Raw genomic sequence first — 13,654 nt, forward strand, 5'->3', positions numbered from 1 at the left:
GGTAGCCTATGTTGAATCAGGACTCATAGCCATAATTACACCCTCCTCAGATCCCACGCAGCCTGGTTACCGACTGGCTGGGAATCAGCAGCGTCCTTGAGTGTCTGTTTTATAAAGGAATGCCACCGAGGGCACGCGACAGAGTAAATAGCGTTTGAAGTGGTGACATTATGTGATAATGAAAACAGGTCTTTGAAGTTTGGCCCTTCATTGCTTTTCCCTTTCTTTTTAGGCACTTTATAATCAGTATTTACAGTTTAAAGAAACAGAAATTCCACCAAAGGAGACAGAAAAATCAAAAATTAAACGCCTGTATAAATTATTAGAGGTAAGCAGAAATTTCCTTTGTATTGTCAAATGTAATCTTTTAAAAAAATTTTATTGAAGTATACTTGATTTACAATGTTGTGTTAATTTCTGTTGTACAGCAAGGTGATTCAGTTATACATATGTGTATATTCTTTTTCATATTCTTTTCCATTATGGTTTATCACAGCATAATGAATATAGTTCCTTGTGCTATTATACAGTAGGACCTTGTTGTTTATCCATCCTATATGTAATAGTTTGCATCTGCTAACCCCAAACTCCCAATCCATCCCTCCCTCACCCCTCTTCCCCCTTGGCAACCACAAGTCTGTTCTCTATGTCTGTGAGTCTGTTTCTATTCTGTAAAGTTCATTTGTGTCATATTTTAGACACCACATATAAGTGGTATCATAAGGTATCCAATGTTATCATTAATAATCTACCTTGATGTAAGAAACATAATTTTTTACATCTTTGCTTCACATTAACTTTTTTGTTGTTGTTTTCTCCAGATTTGGATAGAATTTGGACGCATCAAACTCCTTCAAGGTTATCATCCCAATGACATAGAAAAGGAGTGGGGAAAACTCATCATTGCCATGCTCGAGAGGGAGAAAGCTCTTCGTCCTGAAGTGGAAAGGTGAGTGGGGATGTCCTCTGCCCTGGGTGTCCAGTGGGAGGGGTCAGCCTGTGTCGTGGGAAGAACTTAAGCTTTGGAGACCAACATTTACCTTTTTCATTCACTTGGCTGTGTGACCTTGAGTAAGTCACTGAGCCTTTCTGATTCTGCATTTTCTTATCTAGAAACTCTTCCAAGAGGTTTGAGGAGGGATCAGTGAAGTTGTGTTTGAAGAGGGCCTAGGTTGGTGTGTGAAATCTCATCTCATACGATGGTTACAGTTTTAAAGCCAATCAGGGTGACCCATGAGAATTTCTCCAACTGACTTTTAAGTCGCCAGGGCCTGGATCCAGAAGTTCATCCATACATAACATAGACTAACCATGAACTTATCTTGTTTCTTGTTGTATTTTTGGCTACGGCCCTCTTTCTACGGGGCCGTGAACCCTCTATTTGAAGGGCAGTGGGGCCGCTTCTAGAGAACACTTAGTAAATGCTGGCTCAAGTTCCCTCTCTGCTTTTTTGCCTTGAAAACATCACTGACCTTCATCCTTTCTCTCCCGCTACATCCAGCTGCCGGGGAAGGTCCTGCTTGGTCTTCAGGATACATTTGTTGGATGGATGTGTCTCTGGGGTAGTCCTTACATCCCAGCCTGACTTGTAGTGTGTGGGGCTTGTGTGGCCTGAGTCCACGGGACTGGCCTTACAGCCTGGGGACCGGTGGCCAAGCCAGGCATCTCCCTCAGCCCCGACTGGTCCCACGCCGCCTCGCTTCTGCAGTGCGGTCATGTCGTCTGCCTCTCAGGAGCTCTGACTTGCCAAGGTTCCAGCCTCCCCCATTTATGAGATCTCTGCACTGTCTGATCCTTTGGCTGGGAAGTCTGTTTCATCCCCTCTTTACTCCTCATCTTTCTCAGATCTCGGCTTCAATGTAATTTCCTCCAGAAACTTTCCACAGTCTCCCAGGTTGGTTCAGATATCTTGGTGATAACCCTCCTGTTTATATGGATTGCTCCTTCATAGCCCTCATCTCCGTTGTAATTTTGTATTTGTGTCTGTGATTGGTTAAGGGCTGCCCATTCAACAGTTGTGAGCTCTAGTAACGTGGAGACAAATTCCTGTTTTTGTAGTTCCTTGTGTCGCCAACAGTTAACACCCTGCCTGCTATCAGTATCCTGATGCCCTCTGCACCCCCTCGTAACTTCCACATGGAAGAAATATAAACTAATGTGTTGAAGATACAGGGGCAGGTCTAACTTGTCAGGCCTTTATTAAATCACTGATGACACTCTTGTTAAAGCAGCATATTCTATCTACATAACTGGATCATTAGAACCAGAACAAGCTCGAAATACCCAGGATGGGCCTTTTATGGAGGAGATAATTCTGGGTGGTTCAGATGGGATGCTCAGCTTCTCATCGGAAGGAATGGAAAAGGATGCCACAGAAAGAGTACACAGTAGATTTTAGTCGACAGAATAGCGGCTGGATTTTAATATACGTTAATGAAAGAATGCTACGGTTTTAAGAGTTCGAGGTCTAGGAGCCAGTCAATCCTGGATGAGTTACTAGCTCAGTGTACAAGCCATGTAATCTTAGATTCAGTAACCTCGCTAAGCTTCAGTTTCTTCCTTTGTAAACAGGATGTAATAGTACCTACTGCATTTGGTGGTTCTGAGTATGTCTGTAAAATGATTAGTTAATTTCCTAGCATGTAACTGTTGCTTCAGAAATGTTAGGTGCTGGCGGCTATTACTATTTGTGCTTTTCTTTTTACCAACTATATCTGACATAGCACTCTCAAATTTCCTTTCCTTGCCTTCTGAAAAGAACAGTGTCTACCTCTAGGTGGAGAGGCAACAGTTTGGCCTTGCAGTGTTAGGGATAGGAAAATATTTAGGAGCTTGGCTGATTCAATGCCTTCATTTTTCTTGATGCAACAAGGTTTTTTTTGGCATTAACTCTGTATTGCAAAATAATAGCTGTGCAGCATGGGAGTGTGTAAAGAACAGACATGAAAGAGCCAATGATCTTAGGCCAGGTAATAGCCTATAGAAAGGAAAAATAAGCACAGACAAATTAAATTTGCAAGCATTGCACTGATATTCTTCTTAACACTTTGGCTTTTAAAAATGTAAAGTAACTTTAGTACGATTAGACCTAACATTCCTGGGAGCTCATCCTATAAAGAAAGGTAAATGGACAGTTTTCCAGTTAATTTAATCTAATCAACAAACACCATGGTGGTTAAAAAGGAAAAGTACTTTGCTTCTCATCAAACTCATTTGTTTATAGGTGCTTGTAAGTATCAGTTTTGAACCCTGTGTTGTTCAGTACAGACCTGGCCTTTTCCAAAAAGCTGTGATCAGGGTCTGATCGACTATTTATGTTCTTTGAGCTGATGATTTGCCGGAATAACCTTTTCTAATCATACCTGGGCTCCTGGGAGACATCAGAGTTGTTTTTGAGGCAGTTGCAAGTGGATGACTCTTGGTGAAAATATTTGGCAAGTCTTCTCCAGTGACGCCCCAGTCAGACGCCCCAGTCAGCCTGCCTTGCCCATACTTGTAGGGCTTTAGTGCAAGCTACAAAAGGCAGACCTCAGCTAGTAAACCCATGGCTCTAGGCGAGATTCTAATAAATAGCTATCAGTGTATTATTTGCTGTGTGTTGAATATGCACGTTGGAGCATATTTAAGGAGCCATTAAAAGCTGTACCATTCAGCCGCCACTCTTCACCGTTAGAAGTAGAGCTTTTTGTAGACCTTCTACTTTTGAGTCTACTTTTAATGGTGGAGGAAAGAACATCATTGCAAGGATAAGAATGCACAGCAGTAGTTACAGTTACCGTAGCAGTGATTCTGTGTTTAGTAACACGACTAGCACACGAACCAGTCTTGATTCAAATGAAAATTTCCTCTCAGTTCATTGTGGTCCAACGCTGATCAATTCCTGCATTAGCTTTGGCAATGAATCCTTTGATGGGCACAGGTATGGAGTCATTGGTGTGGGATTGTGTTTTTTCTTTTGGTGGGCTGCATTTTTCAGGGATGGCCAACTCTGTGACTTTAGAGGGAGAGGCTTTATTTTATTTCGTTCCTTCTTTTAGATTGGACATGTTGCAGCAGATTGCCAGCCGAGTTCAGAGGGGCAGTGTCATTTGTGAAGACAAACTGATGCTTGCCCGAAACGCTCTCCAGTCTGTAAGTTCATTTCAGGAGCTGTTGGGATTGCAGTAGATGGGTCAGTGTATTCGGATGAACTAAAACTTTGCATAACATTGGGTGGATTGGTCTACTGAAACAAAGTTTGTTAAAGATTATGATTACTTTGGTTTCTTGAGGGAAAACATGTTTTTGAAGCAAAAGGGAAAACAGAGAAAATCCAAGTAGCCTCTGTTCTAATACTTCGGGTTTTATATTTGAGGCTAGTTTTGAAACGTGTTTGATTAATTAATTAATGTAGAATTAATATGGAGTTCTTTTAAAAATACAGGATTCTAAAAGATTAGAATCCGGGGTGCAGTTTCAGAATGAAGCAGAAATTGCCGGGTATGTCCTTGAATGTGAGAACCTTTTACGCCAGCATGTAATTGATGTACAGATTCTTATTGATGGAAAATACTACCAGGCAGACCAGTTGGTACAGAGGTAAGAGTGCTTGTTAGTCAGCCCTGTCCTTCTGGGTGACTGTTTCATGGCACCTGCATTAAGCATGTAGAGTGTGACAATTTTATGAACTATTTCTTCAGCTCTTTTTTGTTGAAAATGTGTGTCATGTTAATTCTGTCATATTTGGGTGTGTTTAGTAGGTTTTGTTTTTCAAAGATAAGTAATAGAAAAAAATTTTATGATACAGATAATATTTAATGCTGTAGTAACTAACATACAGTTGAAATATTCATGTGTGATATTTGAAAAAGGGGCAGTATGAGAAAATTATCTTTTAAGTCAGCATTTCAGTTTTCTGTTTATCTTATGAGGATGTTCCTAATAACGTATTGGAAGAAATATATGTGCATAAACATCTGTATCTCTGAGAAGTAGGTTTTGGAGTAGGAATGGAACCTTTCAGGTTGAATACTATATATATTATATAGGTAAATATCTAAATACATAAGATATATAAAGCAAAAATTATAAATGATGCTTTGACCCAGTAAGTCCACTTTTAGGAATCTATAGTAATTCTAAATATAGAAAATATTTAAATAAATATAGGGAAAAGAGCCTCTGTTCATGTCAGAAATATTTTATAGTAACAAAAATTTGGAATCCTACATGTCAAATTGTAGGAGAACTATCATATTATAGTGTCGTAATTGTGTTCATTATAAATTATAGTTATAAAAATCATGATAATATGCAGAGTACTTGTAGTACAACATTCATTGAAAAAAATTGTGATGCAAACTTTTATCAATATGATTACAATGATATTTTAAAATAGACTTTATTTATTTGAGCAGTTTAAGTTTATAGAAAAATTGAGTGGAAAGTCCAGAGTTCCCATATCCACCCTCAAAGCCCCTTCTCCTGTTAGTAACATCTTGCACTAGTGTGATGCATTTGTTGCAGCTGATGAGCCAATATTGATACATTATTGTTAATTAAAGTCCCTAGTTTACATTAGAGTTCACTCTTTGAGAAAAATGCCTCTTATATTATAGCTTATCCCTTTTGATTTTCTTTTCAGGGTTGCAAAACTGCGCGATGACATCCTGGCCTTAAGGAATGAATGTTCCTCAGTGTACAGCAAAGGCCGTGTGCTGACAGCAGAGCAGACGAAGCTCATGATATCAGGAATCACTCAGAGTTTAAACTCAGGGTTTGCACAGACCTTAAACGCCAGTCTGAACTCAGGGCTGACCCAGGGTCTAACGCCTTCCCTGACCCCATCCAGTGTGACCTCAGGCCTGTCGTCAGGGCTGACTTCCCGCCTGACCCCATCTGTCACTCCTGCGTATACACCTGGCTTCCCATCAGGAGTAGTTCCAAATTTCAGCTCAGGAGTGGAGACAAATTCCCTGCAAACTCTCAAGCTGATGCAGATCCGAAAGCCCCTTCTCAAGTCCTCTCTACTGGATCAGAATTTAACAGAAGAGGAAATCAACATGAAATTTGTTCAGGATCTTTTGAATTGGGTTGATGAGATGCAGGTAAAAATATTTACTTTACCTGAATTTCAGGTTTTATTGCTACCAGTTTCTTTTTCAAACCTTATATCTTTCTATTTAAAGGTGCAGCTGGACCGCACTGAATGGGGATCAGATTTGCCAAGTGTTGAAAGCCATTTAGAAAATCATAAAAATGTTCACCAAGCTATTGAAGAATTTGAATCTAGCCTCAAAGAAGCTAAGATAAGTGAGGTATGTGAATTTGAAATCTGTATGTATTTCACCCCAGCTTCTGTTTTGCTCTTTCTATAAACACCCTGTTGTAACAGGGTAAACGATACATTGCTTGTGAATCAGAATTCCTTACGATTCCTAACGTTGCTGTCTTTTTATCCCATGTTATAGATCCAGATGACGGCACCTCTTAAACTAACTTATGCAGAAAAGTTGCACAGATTAGAAAATCAGTATGCAAAACTCTTGGTAAGTTTTTTTAACTTTCTATTCCCTTACCCCTCTATGTGGCAAAGACACGATTCTTACAATGATTCTCCTTGTAAAGAACACATCCAGGAATCAGGAACAGCACCTTGATACACTCCACAATTTTGTAACTCGTGCAACTAATGAGCTTATTTGGTTGAATGAAAAAGAAGAGGAGGAAGTTGCTTATGACTGGAGTGAAAGAAATACCAACATAGCCCGGAAAAAAGATTACCATGCTGTGAGTATGACTTTTGTAACTGGATGTTAAAAATACATTTCAGGTTTTATCATTTTCTAACATATTTCTTGCTTGTTTCTTTAAATTAGGAATTAATGAGAGAACTTGATCAAAAGGAAGAAAATATTAAATCCGTTCAGGAGATAGCAGAGCAGCTGCTTCTGGAAAATCACCCAGCCCGATTAACCATTGAGGTAAGTCAGAAAGCGTAATAGTCACAGTGGAATACAGACATTTGATTATTACCCTTCAGATTCTTCTATTGTTGATAAATTGAAAAATGCAAACTATCAGACTCCTATTATAACCTGAATCAAAAAGAATGTTTCTGACAGATCATACTGATTTGCCTTCAATTCTGCTGAAGTGTGTCTCCTACTCATCACTTCCAATAAAGGTACTTTGTCAACCCCTGTGGCCAAAGAGATGTAGTACAGTAACTGTGAAGGACCTTGACTTGACAGGCTTTGAGGCTGATATTTCTGCCTAACCATATGACACTGCCCCAGGGACGTAACCTTGCTCAGTCCCATTCACCTACCTAAAATGGGGGAAATTGCTTCTAACCCATAGAGTTGTGTGAGAAGAAGAAGAATGTACTCCTACTATTTAGTTCAGTTCTTGGTACACAGTAGGTTCTCAAGAAGTACTAGTTATTATTATTTAATTTACTAATTATATTCATGATCTGGTTTTGTGAGGTGTGTCCTCAGGGTGTAACACACACATTTCAGATCCAGAAGGGGAGGGTTGACCTAGGGTTTATCAGGTTTCCCGTGGCGTGGCGGTAGGGTGGGGTGTGTTTACTTTTGGGGCCTGATATCTACTGGTTAGAGTTAGTGACTGTCTGAATGTGCAGGGGGTGATGTAAAAGGGCGAGAAGGATGTAACGTGGACAGATGTGGTGTATTTCCAGAGGAAGAAAAATGAAGCTATGCTTATAATGGGACACGCAATTGAAGAAAGGAATCTGAGAGTCTTTGTTCACTGAAATAAGTCTTCGTGACACAAAAGATTCATAAAATTCTAGGCCTCACTTGGTGGCCTTCTTTCATATAAAAACGTGGTTTTCATCCCCTGGAAATGCTGCATAGAAATGTTAAAGACATAGAAGGTAGGGTGGCACTAGGGAAAGGAAATTAGAATCATGAAGGGTCTGGATATACTTTTCTATGATGATCAACTAAAAGTGGATAGATAGTCTTTGGAGGAGAGAGATGAAAGCTGTTAGGAAATACGATTGTAGGTTGAGAATTTTGATGGGAATGGAAAATGTGGATATGAACCTAGTATATACTAGGGGAACTAAGTCCCCCTAGTATTATCTTTTAGGTAGAGCTGTTAGTCTAATTAATTGAAAATCTCTGGAACAATAGAATTAAGCCGTAGTCGTCCTTATGATTCCATGGGCCCATCCAATGTCTTGTGGGCAATGGATAATAGTTAATTATTAACTCTTTTATATTTTATGTGAAAAAGAAACTAATAATCTGATCATGCACAATGTGTCTTTTATAGACAGTTTACTCAAGTAGCTTAATTGGAGGGAGCAGGTAATGTGATCAGGATGTGTTGCCAGATTTCCAGTGCTGCCTTATGCATTCCACCCAGAAAGCTGCCTGGACAGAGCTCAGCAGGAGTGTTTTTTCCAGGAGGGACAGCCTTACGTAAGACAGTCATTAGAACATCAAGGGTGCCCTCTTCTGGAAGCCAATGAACTGAACCTTAAATGTGAAAGGGTGTTTAATGTTTTCTAGTAAGTAGGTGTCTTTTCTACAACATTTTTGCTCTCAGGAAAGAGACACCAAGTGGCAAATAAAAATTCAAGTAAAAACATATGAAATAAAAATTCCTAGTATTATCTTTTGTTTTTTTAAATTTTTGGCCGTGTTGGGTCTTCATTGCCGCACGTCAGCTTTCTCTAGTTGCAGTGAGCGGGGGCTGCTCTTCGTTGTGGTGCACGGGCTTCTCATTGCGGTGGCTTCTCTTGTTGCCGAGCACGGGCTCCAGGCACGTGGGCTTCAGTAGTTGCAGCGCAAGGGCTCAGTAGTTGTGGCTCACGGGCTCTAGAGCACAGGCTCAGTAGTTGTGATGCACAGGCTTAGTTGCTCCGCGGCATGTGGGATCTTCCCCGACCAGGGCTCGAACCCGTGTCCCCTGCCTTGGCAGGCAGATTCTCAACCACTGTGCCACCAGGGAAGTCCCCCCAGTATTATCTTGAATGTAATTCCAGGATTACACTAATAAGGGATTGCTTATGCCCTTTTCTACCCTCCCCAAACAGTCCTGGTAAAAACAAACAAATAAATCACCCCCACCCCTGCCAAGAGCTTCCAGACTAGTTTTGGAAGCAAAGACAGAGAAAACTACAGACCATATATTTTTGTGTCAGGAGGGATATTTTATGATACAGTAATAGAAAAATTCAGAAAAAAGAAAGATGAAGGAAAATGTCATGAAGGAGGCATATCTGAAGATGCCATATAGGCAAGTGTTGGCTGGTGGAGGGTTGGTTTTCTAAAGAGCTGGGATAGCTTGCATCCATTTCTAATATTAAAGAGGTTTTCATGGAAAAACAGCCAGAGCTAGCTTTTTCCATATATTTTAAGAAAAAATGTCAAGAAGCTAAAAATTTGAAAGAAAGTGACTGGACTGATGAAAAATTTATATTTAAACTTTTAGGGCTGGCTTTGTACAACTGGGAACTCGTAGTTTAGAGGGACATTTGACTACCCCAATTTTTCAAGTCTTACTCTGTTAAAGAATTCTCATCATCTATGTAGACACTAGAGTCTTTTATCCTTGAGAAGTGAGTTGTGTGTCTTACTGTCCAGACGGCAACAGTGGCTATGTTTTACCTGTCAGGCCTACCGAGCGGCAATGCAGACGCAGTGGAGCTGGATCCTGCAGCTCTGCCAGTGCGTAGAGAAGCACATAAAGGAGAACAGCGCTTATTTCGAGGTATGGAGGCAGAATCACCATGTTGATCGATGGTATTGCAGTTTTGGCTGAGTTACAGAAAACATTTCCATAATGTACTGTTAAGATGCATGTATGTGGTGTTCAGGGGAAAGAAACCAAAATGTTTTCTTTGTAGGGTAGAGGGATATATGTTCTTCAGGGTAAACGGAAGCATTCTAGTAAGGAAGAAATACTTTAAAAACCGCTTAAAATGTCAGAAAATCTTAATTTTGTCCATGCTTCTCTTATTAAGGAACTGTTTCATTACAGAGAGCTTTCTTTCTGTTCTTCAGAAGTTTTAAAATATTCTTGGAATTTCACCCCCCGATTAACAGCTGTTTGGACCCTAAAGTGAAATAGAAGTTCAGTCAAAATAATATCGAGCCAAAACCACAGTATAGAGAGAAACTTTGTTATATATATATATGTATATATTATTTTTCATGTTCTTTTCCATTTTGGTTTATCACAGGATATTGGATATAGTTCCCTGTGCTCTACAGTAGGACCTTTTTGTTTATCCATCCTATATATATATCATTTTGCATCTTCTAATCCTAAACTTGCAATCCATCCATCCCTCCCCCGCCTTCCCCCCGCCTTGGCAGCCACCAGTCTGATCTCTATAGACATAAACTTTGGATGGACAGTTAGAATTCATTCATCATCATCCAAGTTCAAGAATTGGTGTTTCTGGACTTGAGGATATGGGGAGAGGGAGGGGTGGGCTGTGACGAAGTGGGGGAGTGGCAGGGACATATATACACTATCAAATGTAAATTAGATAGCTGGTGGGAAGCTGCTGCATAGCACAGGGAGATCACCTCTGTGCTTTGTGACCGCCTGGGGGAGTGGGATAGGGAGGGTGGGAGAGAGGGTGATGCAAGAGGGAGGAGATGTGGGAGCATGTGTGTATGTATAACTGATTTAGTTTGTTGTAGAGGGAAAACTAACACACTATTGTAAAACAATTATACTCCAATAAAGATGTTAAAAAGAAAAAAAAAAAAAAACAGAACGATATGCCCAGGCATGTGAAAAAAAAAAAAAAAAAAAAAAGAATTGGTGTTTGGTTAAAGGAATGATTTGGGCTAAGTTTCTTGTGATCTTATTCTGTTCCCATATAGGAGGGGTCCACACAGGGCTCTGGTACTCAAACCTGACAACTCTGGGCTTTGCTGACGTTGCATACACTTTAACTGCCAGTTTTCACCTTTCCTTAGTTTTTCAATGATGCCAAAGAAGCCACGGATTACTTGAGGAATCTAAAAGACGCCATTCAGCGGAAGTACGGCTGTGACAGGTCCAGCAGCATTCACAAGCTGGAGGACCTCGTTCAGGAATCAATGGTACGAACAGGAAAACCTGCAAGTTTCATCAGTGATGTATAGTGAGGACTAGATTAGTGCTTTATTATATTCTCTATGTGCAGAACTTCATGTTTTATTGGTACTCTTGATATTTCTGCCTCAATCAAGCATTTAAACATTCGGTTTTAGTGTTTTTTGGTAACAAATACAACAAAAGTGTTTTTCATGTGATTGCCTCAATATTTTAAAATGCTTTCACTGTGTTGTGTGTGTCTGTGTTTAGTCATTCATTCCATAAATACTTGTTAGCATTTCTGTATCCCAGACACTATTTTAGGTGCTGGGGATAGAACAGTGAACAAAACAGACAAGAATCCTGCTTATATGCTGGGGATGGGGCTCAATAAACATGATAAATTAGTAATATATACGTAGTATGTTAGATAGTGGTAAATGTGAAGGAGGAAAGAAACAACCAAACAAAACAAGGGAAGAGAGGTGTCAGCGGGGTGGGGAGGGATTGAAAGCTTAGACCAGGTGGTCAGGGAAGATTCTTCTGGTGAAGTTCGTTTAGGCAAAGCCGCCCTAAAAGAACAGAGTGCACACGTTTTTTACTTTTAAAATCCATCTGATTTATTCCCTAGGAAGAGAAAGAAGAGCTTTTGCAGTATAAAAGCACCGTCGCAAGCCTGATGGGGAGAGCAAAAACAATCATTCAGCTGAAGCCAAGAAATCCTGACTGTCCACTCAAAACTTCTATTCCGATCAAAGCCATCTGTGACTACAGACAAATTGAGGTACTTTAACTCCTAGAAACAGACCAGATTCTGGCATTATTCATATATTTTTTAAATGAGGTCATATTGCTCATTAGTGGTAATGTTTTCCACCTCAAAAATATATTAAAAAAATCCCAAGATTGGATATGGAAAAAGATGAGTACCACAGTGACCTCATCTTGTTATTCTGTTCTTCTTTTAAAACCAGATAACCATTTTCAAAGATGATGAATGTATTTTGGCAAACAACTCTCATCGTGCTAAGTGGAAGGTCATCAGCCCCACTGGGAACGAAGCCATGGTCCCGTCTGTGTGCTTCAGTGTCCCTCCTCCAAATAAAGAGGCAGTCGACTTTGCAAACAGGTTTGTGCACACTAGCTCCAGATGTAGGCCTGGCTGTGGAATTCTCTGAAGGTTAAAGAAACAATCCGTGCTTTGACAAGGCTCATAAGATCAGGAGGACCTAGAACTAGGAAACCTAGTATATGTCACAAACACAAAGAAAAATTGTAGCTTGTGTTCAGAGGGAGTGGAAAGGCTGAATCTTGAGTTTTCTTTCATATATTTCAGAATCGAGCAGCAGTATCAGAACGTCCTGACCCTTTGGCATGAGTCTCACATAAACATGAAGAGTGTGGTCTCCTGGCACTATCTCATCAATGAAATTGACAGAATCCGAGCAAGCAGTGTGGCTTCAGTAAGTATAAATCTACACATCCACCTGACCTGTACAAAGATTTGGGGCCCCTTGTCATGAGGGGTGGGTTTTGTATTTTCTCTGGGGTAAGATGGAGTCGAGCAGATCCATGATAATAGTCATTCATTCAATGAATATTTGTCCTACACATGTTGTATACAAGGCATTTTCTAAGAACTGGGGGATCTGGAAATCCCATATTTCATTCAAGGTTTACATTTTCATTGGGAGACACGGTATAGTGTTTGGGCATATAGAGATGGGTGTAGTTTGATTTCTTTTATTAAATTTTATAGTCTTGTTTTTTCTCATCTTTTAAAACCTAAGATTGTAAATGAAGAAAAAATTAATTTCCAATGGTTTTCTATTTACGACTATTAACATAAACTCATGTCCCGTGAGACCCACTTGAGATCTGTCCTTTTGAAATTTTACTCTTAGTACTATAATGGATCACTGGTCTTCCTTAGATAAAGACAATGTTACCTGGTGAACATCAACAAGTTCTGAGTAATCTACAGTCTCGTTTTGAAGATTTTCTCGAAGATAGCCAGGAATCCCAAATATTTTCAGGTTCAGATATAACACAACTGGAAAAGGAGGTTAATGTGTGTAAGCAGTATTATCAAGAACTTCTTAAATCTGCAGAAAGAGGTAAAGCATGGGAATCCTTGCCTTTTTTTTCCCCATGGGTGTTTAGTCCAGGCTATTTTCTGCTATCAATGGGAACCTCAATCTTAGGTATATTTTGTCACTCCACCTGTAATAGGTAGAAACAATTATTGGAACATTAAATGCATGTTTGAGGTAGGAAGATTCAAGGAGGGATTCAGTTATTTCCCAATGATGAATTAATAAAAAGATGTCAACCAAGTCATATGACAATGAATTCTTAGTGTATCTACTTTTAAACATTTTCACTATTTTGCAGTGTAATGTTCAGAATGATGATCTTTTAGTTTCAGAAAAGTTGCAATTATTTTTCCATATACCAGACTTAGATTTTTTAAAGACTTTTTCTTAGAGCAGTTTTAGATTCACAGCAAAACTGAGAGCAAAAGGCAGAGATTTCCTATAACCAAACCTGAATTTTATACAGGGGTTGAAGGAAAAGATTTTGTCATGTTAACTTTTGTTAA

At 39.6% G+C, this 13,654-nt stretch overlaps 1 protein-coding gene across 42 annotated transcripts in view; it reads left to right on the plus strand.

Moving 5' to 3' along the window:
* Positions 1 to 13,654, plus strand: part of DST (dystonin) — a 503,614-nt gene that overhangs the window by 322,317 nt on the left and 167,643 nt on the right. For 40 of the 42 annotated variants that reach the window (XM_059077098.2, XM_067005926.1, XM_067005928.1 and 37 more), the window contains 15 exons: positions 233 to 328; positions 822 to 949; positions 4,038 to 4,131; positions 4,424 to 4,578; positions 5,624 to 6,086; positions 6,168 to 6,296; positions 6,450 to 6,527; positions 6,607 to 6,768; positions 6,858 to 6,962; positions 9,634 to 9,729; positions 10,953 to 11,078; positions 11,684 to 11,836; positions 12,027 to 12,181; positions 12,389 to 12,515; positions 12,986 to 13,169. In XM_059077098.2, coding sequence (XP_058933081.1) covers positions 233 to 328; positions 822 to 949; positions 4,038 to 4,131; positions 4,424 to 4,578; positions 5,624 to 6,086; positions 6,168 to 6,296; positions 6,450 to 6,527; positions 6,607 to 6,768; positions 6,858 to 6,962; positions 9,634 to 9,729; positions 10,953 to 11,078; positions 11,684 to 11,836; positions 12,027 to 12,181; positions 12,389 to 12,515; positions 12,986 to 13,169 — 2,251 coding nt within the window. Of the gene's footprint in view, positions 1 to 232; positions 329 to 821; positions 950 to 3,673; positions 3,920 to 4,037; positions 4,132 to 4,423; positions 4,579 to 5,623; positions 6,087 to 6,167; positions 6,297 to 6,449; positions 6,528 to 6,606; positions 6,769 to 6,857; positions 6,963 to 9,633; positions 9,730 to 10,952; positions 11,079 to 11,683; positions 11,837 to 12,026; positions 12,182 to 12,388; positions 12,516 to 12,985; positions 13,170 to 13,654 lie in introns of those variants that run through there. The other 2 variants (XM_059077102.2, XM_067005935.1) reach the window with 2 other exon arrangements.

Source organism: Kogia breviceps, chromosome 10 (genome assembly GCF_026419965.1).
Source record: "Kogia breviceps isolate mKogBre1 chromosome 10, mKogBre1 haplotype 1, whole genome shotgun sequence".
In the NCBI taxonomy this organism is placed as follows: domain Eukaryota; kingdom Metazoa; phylum Chordata; class Mammalia; order Artiodactyla; family Physeteridae; genus Kogia; species Kogia breviceps.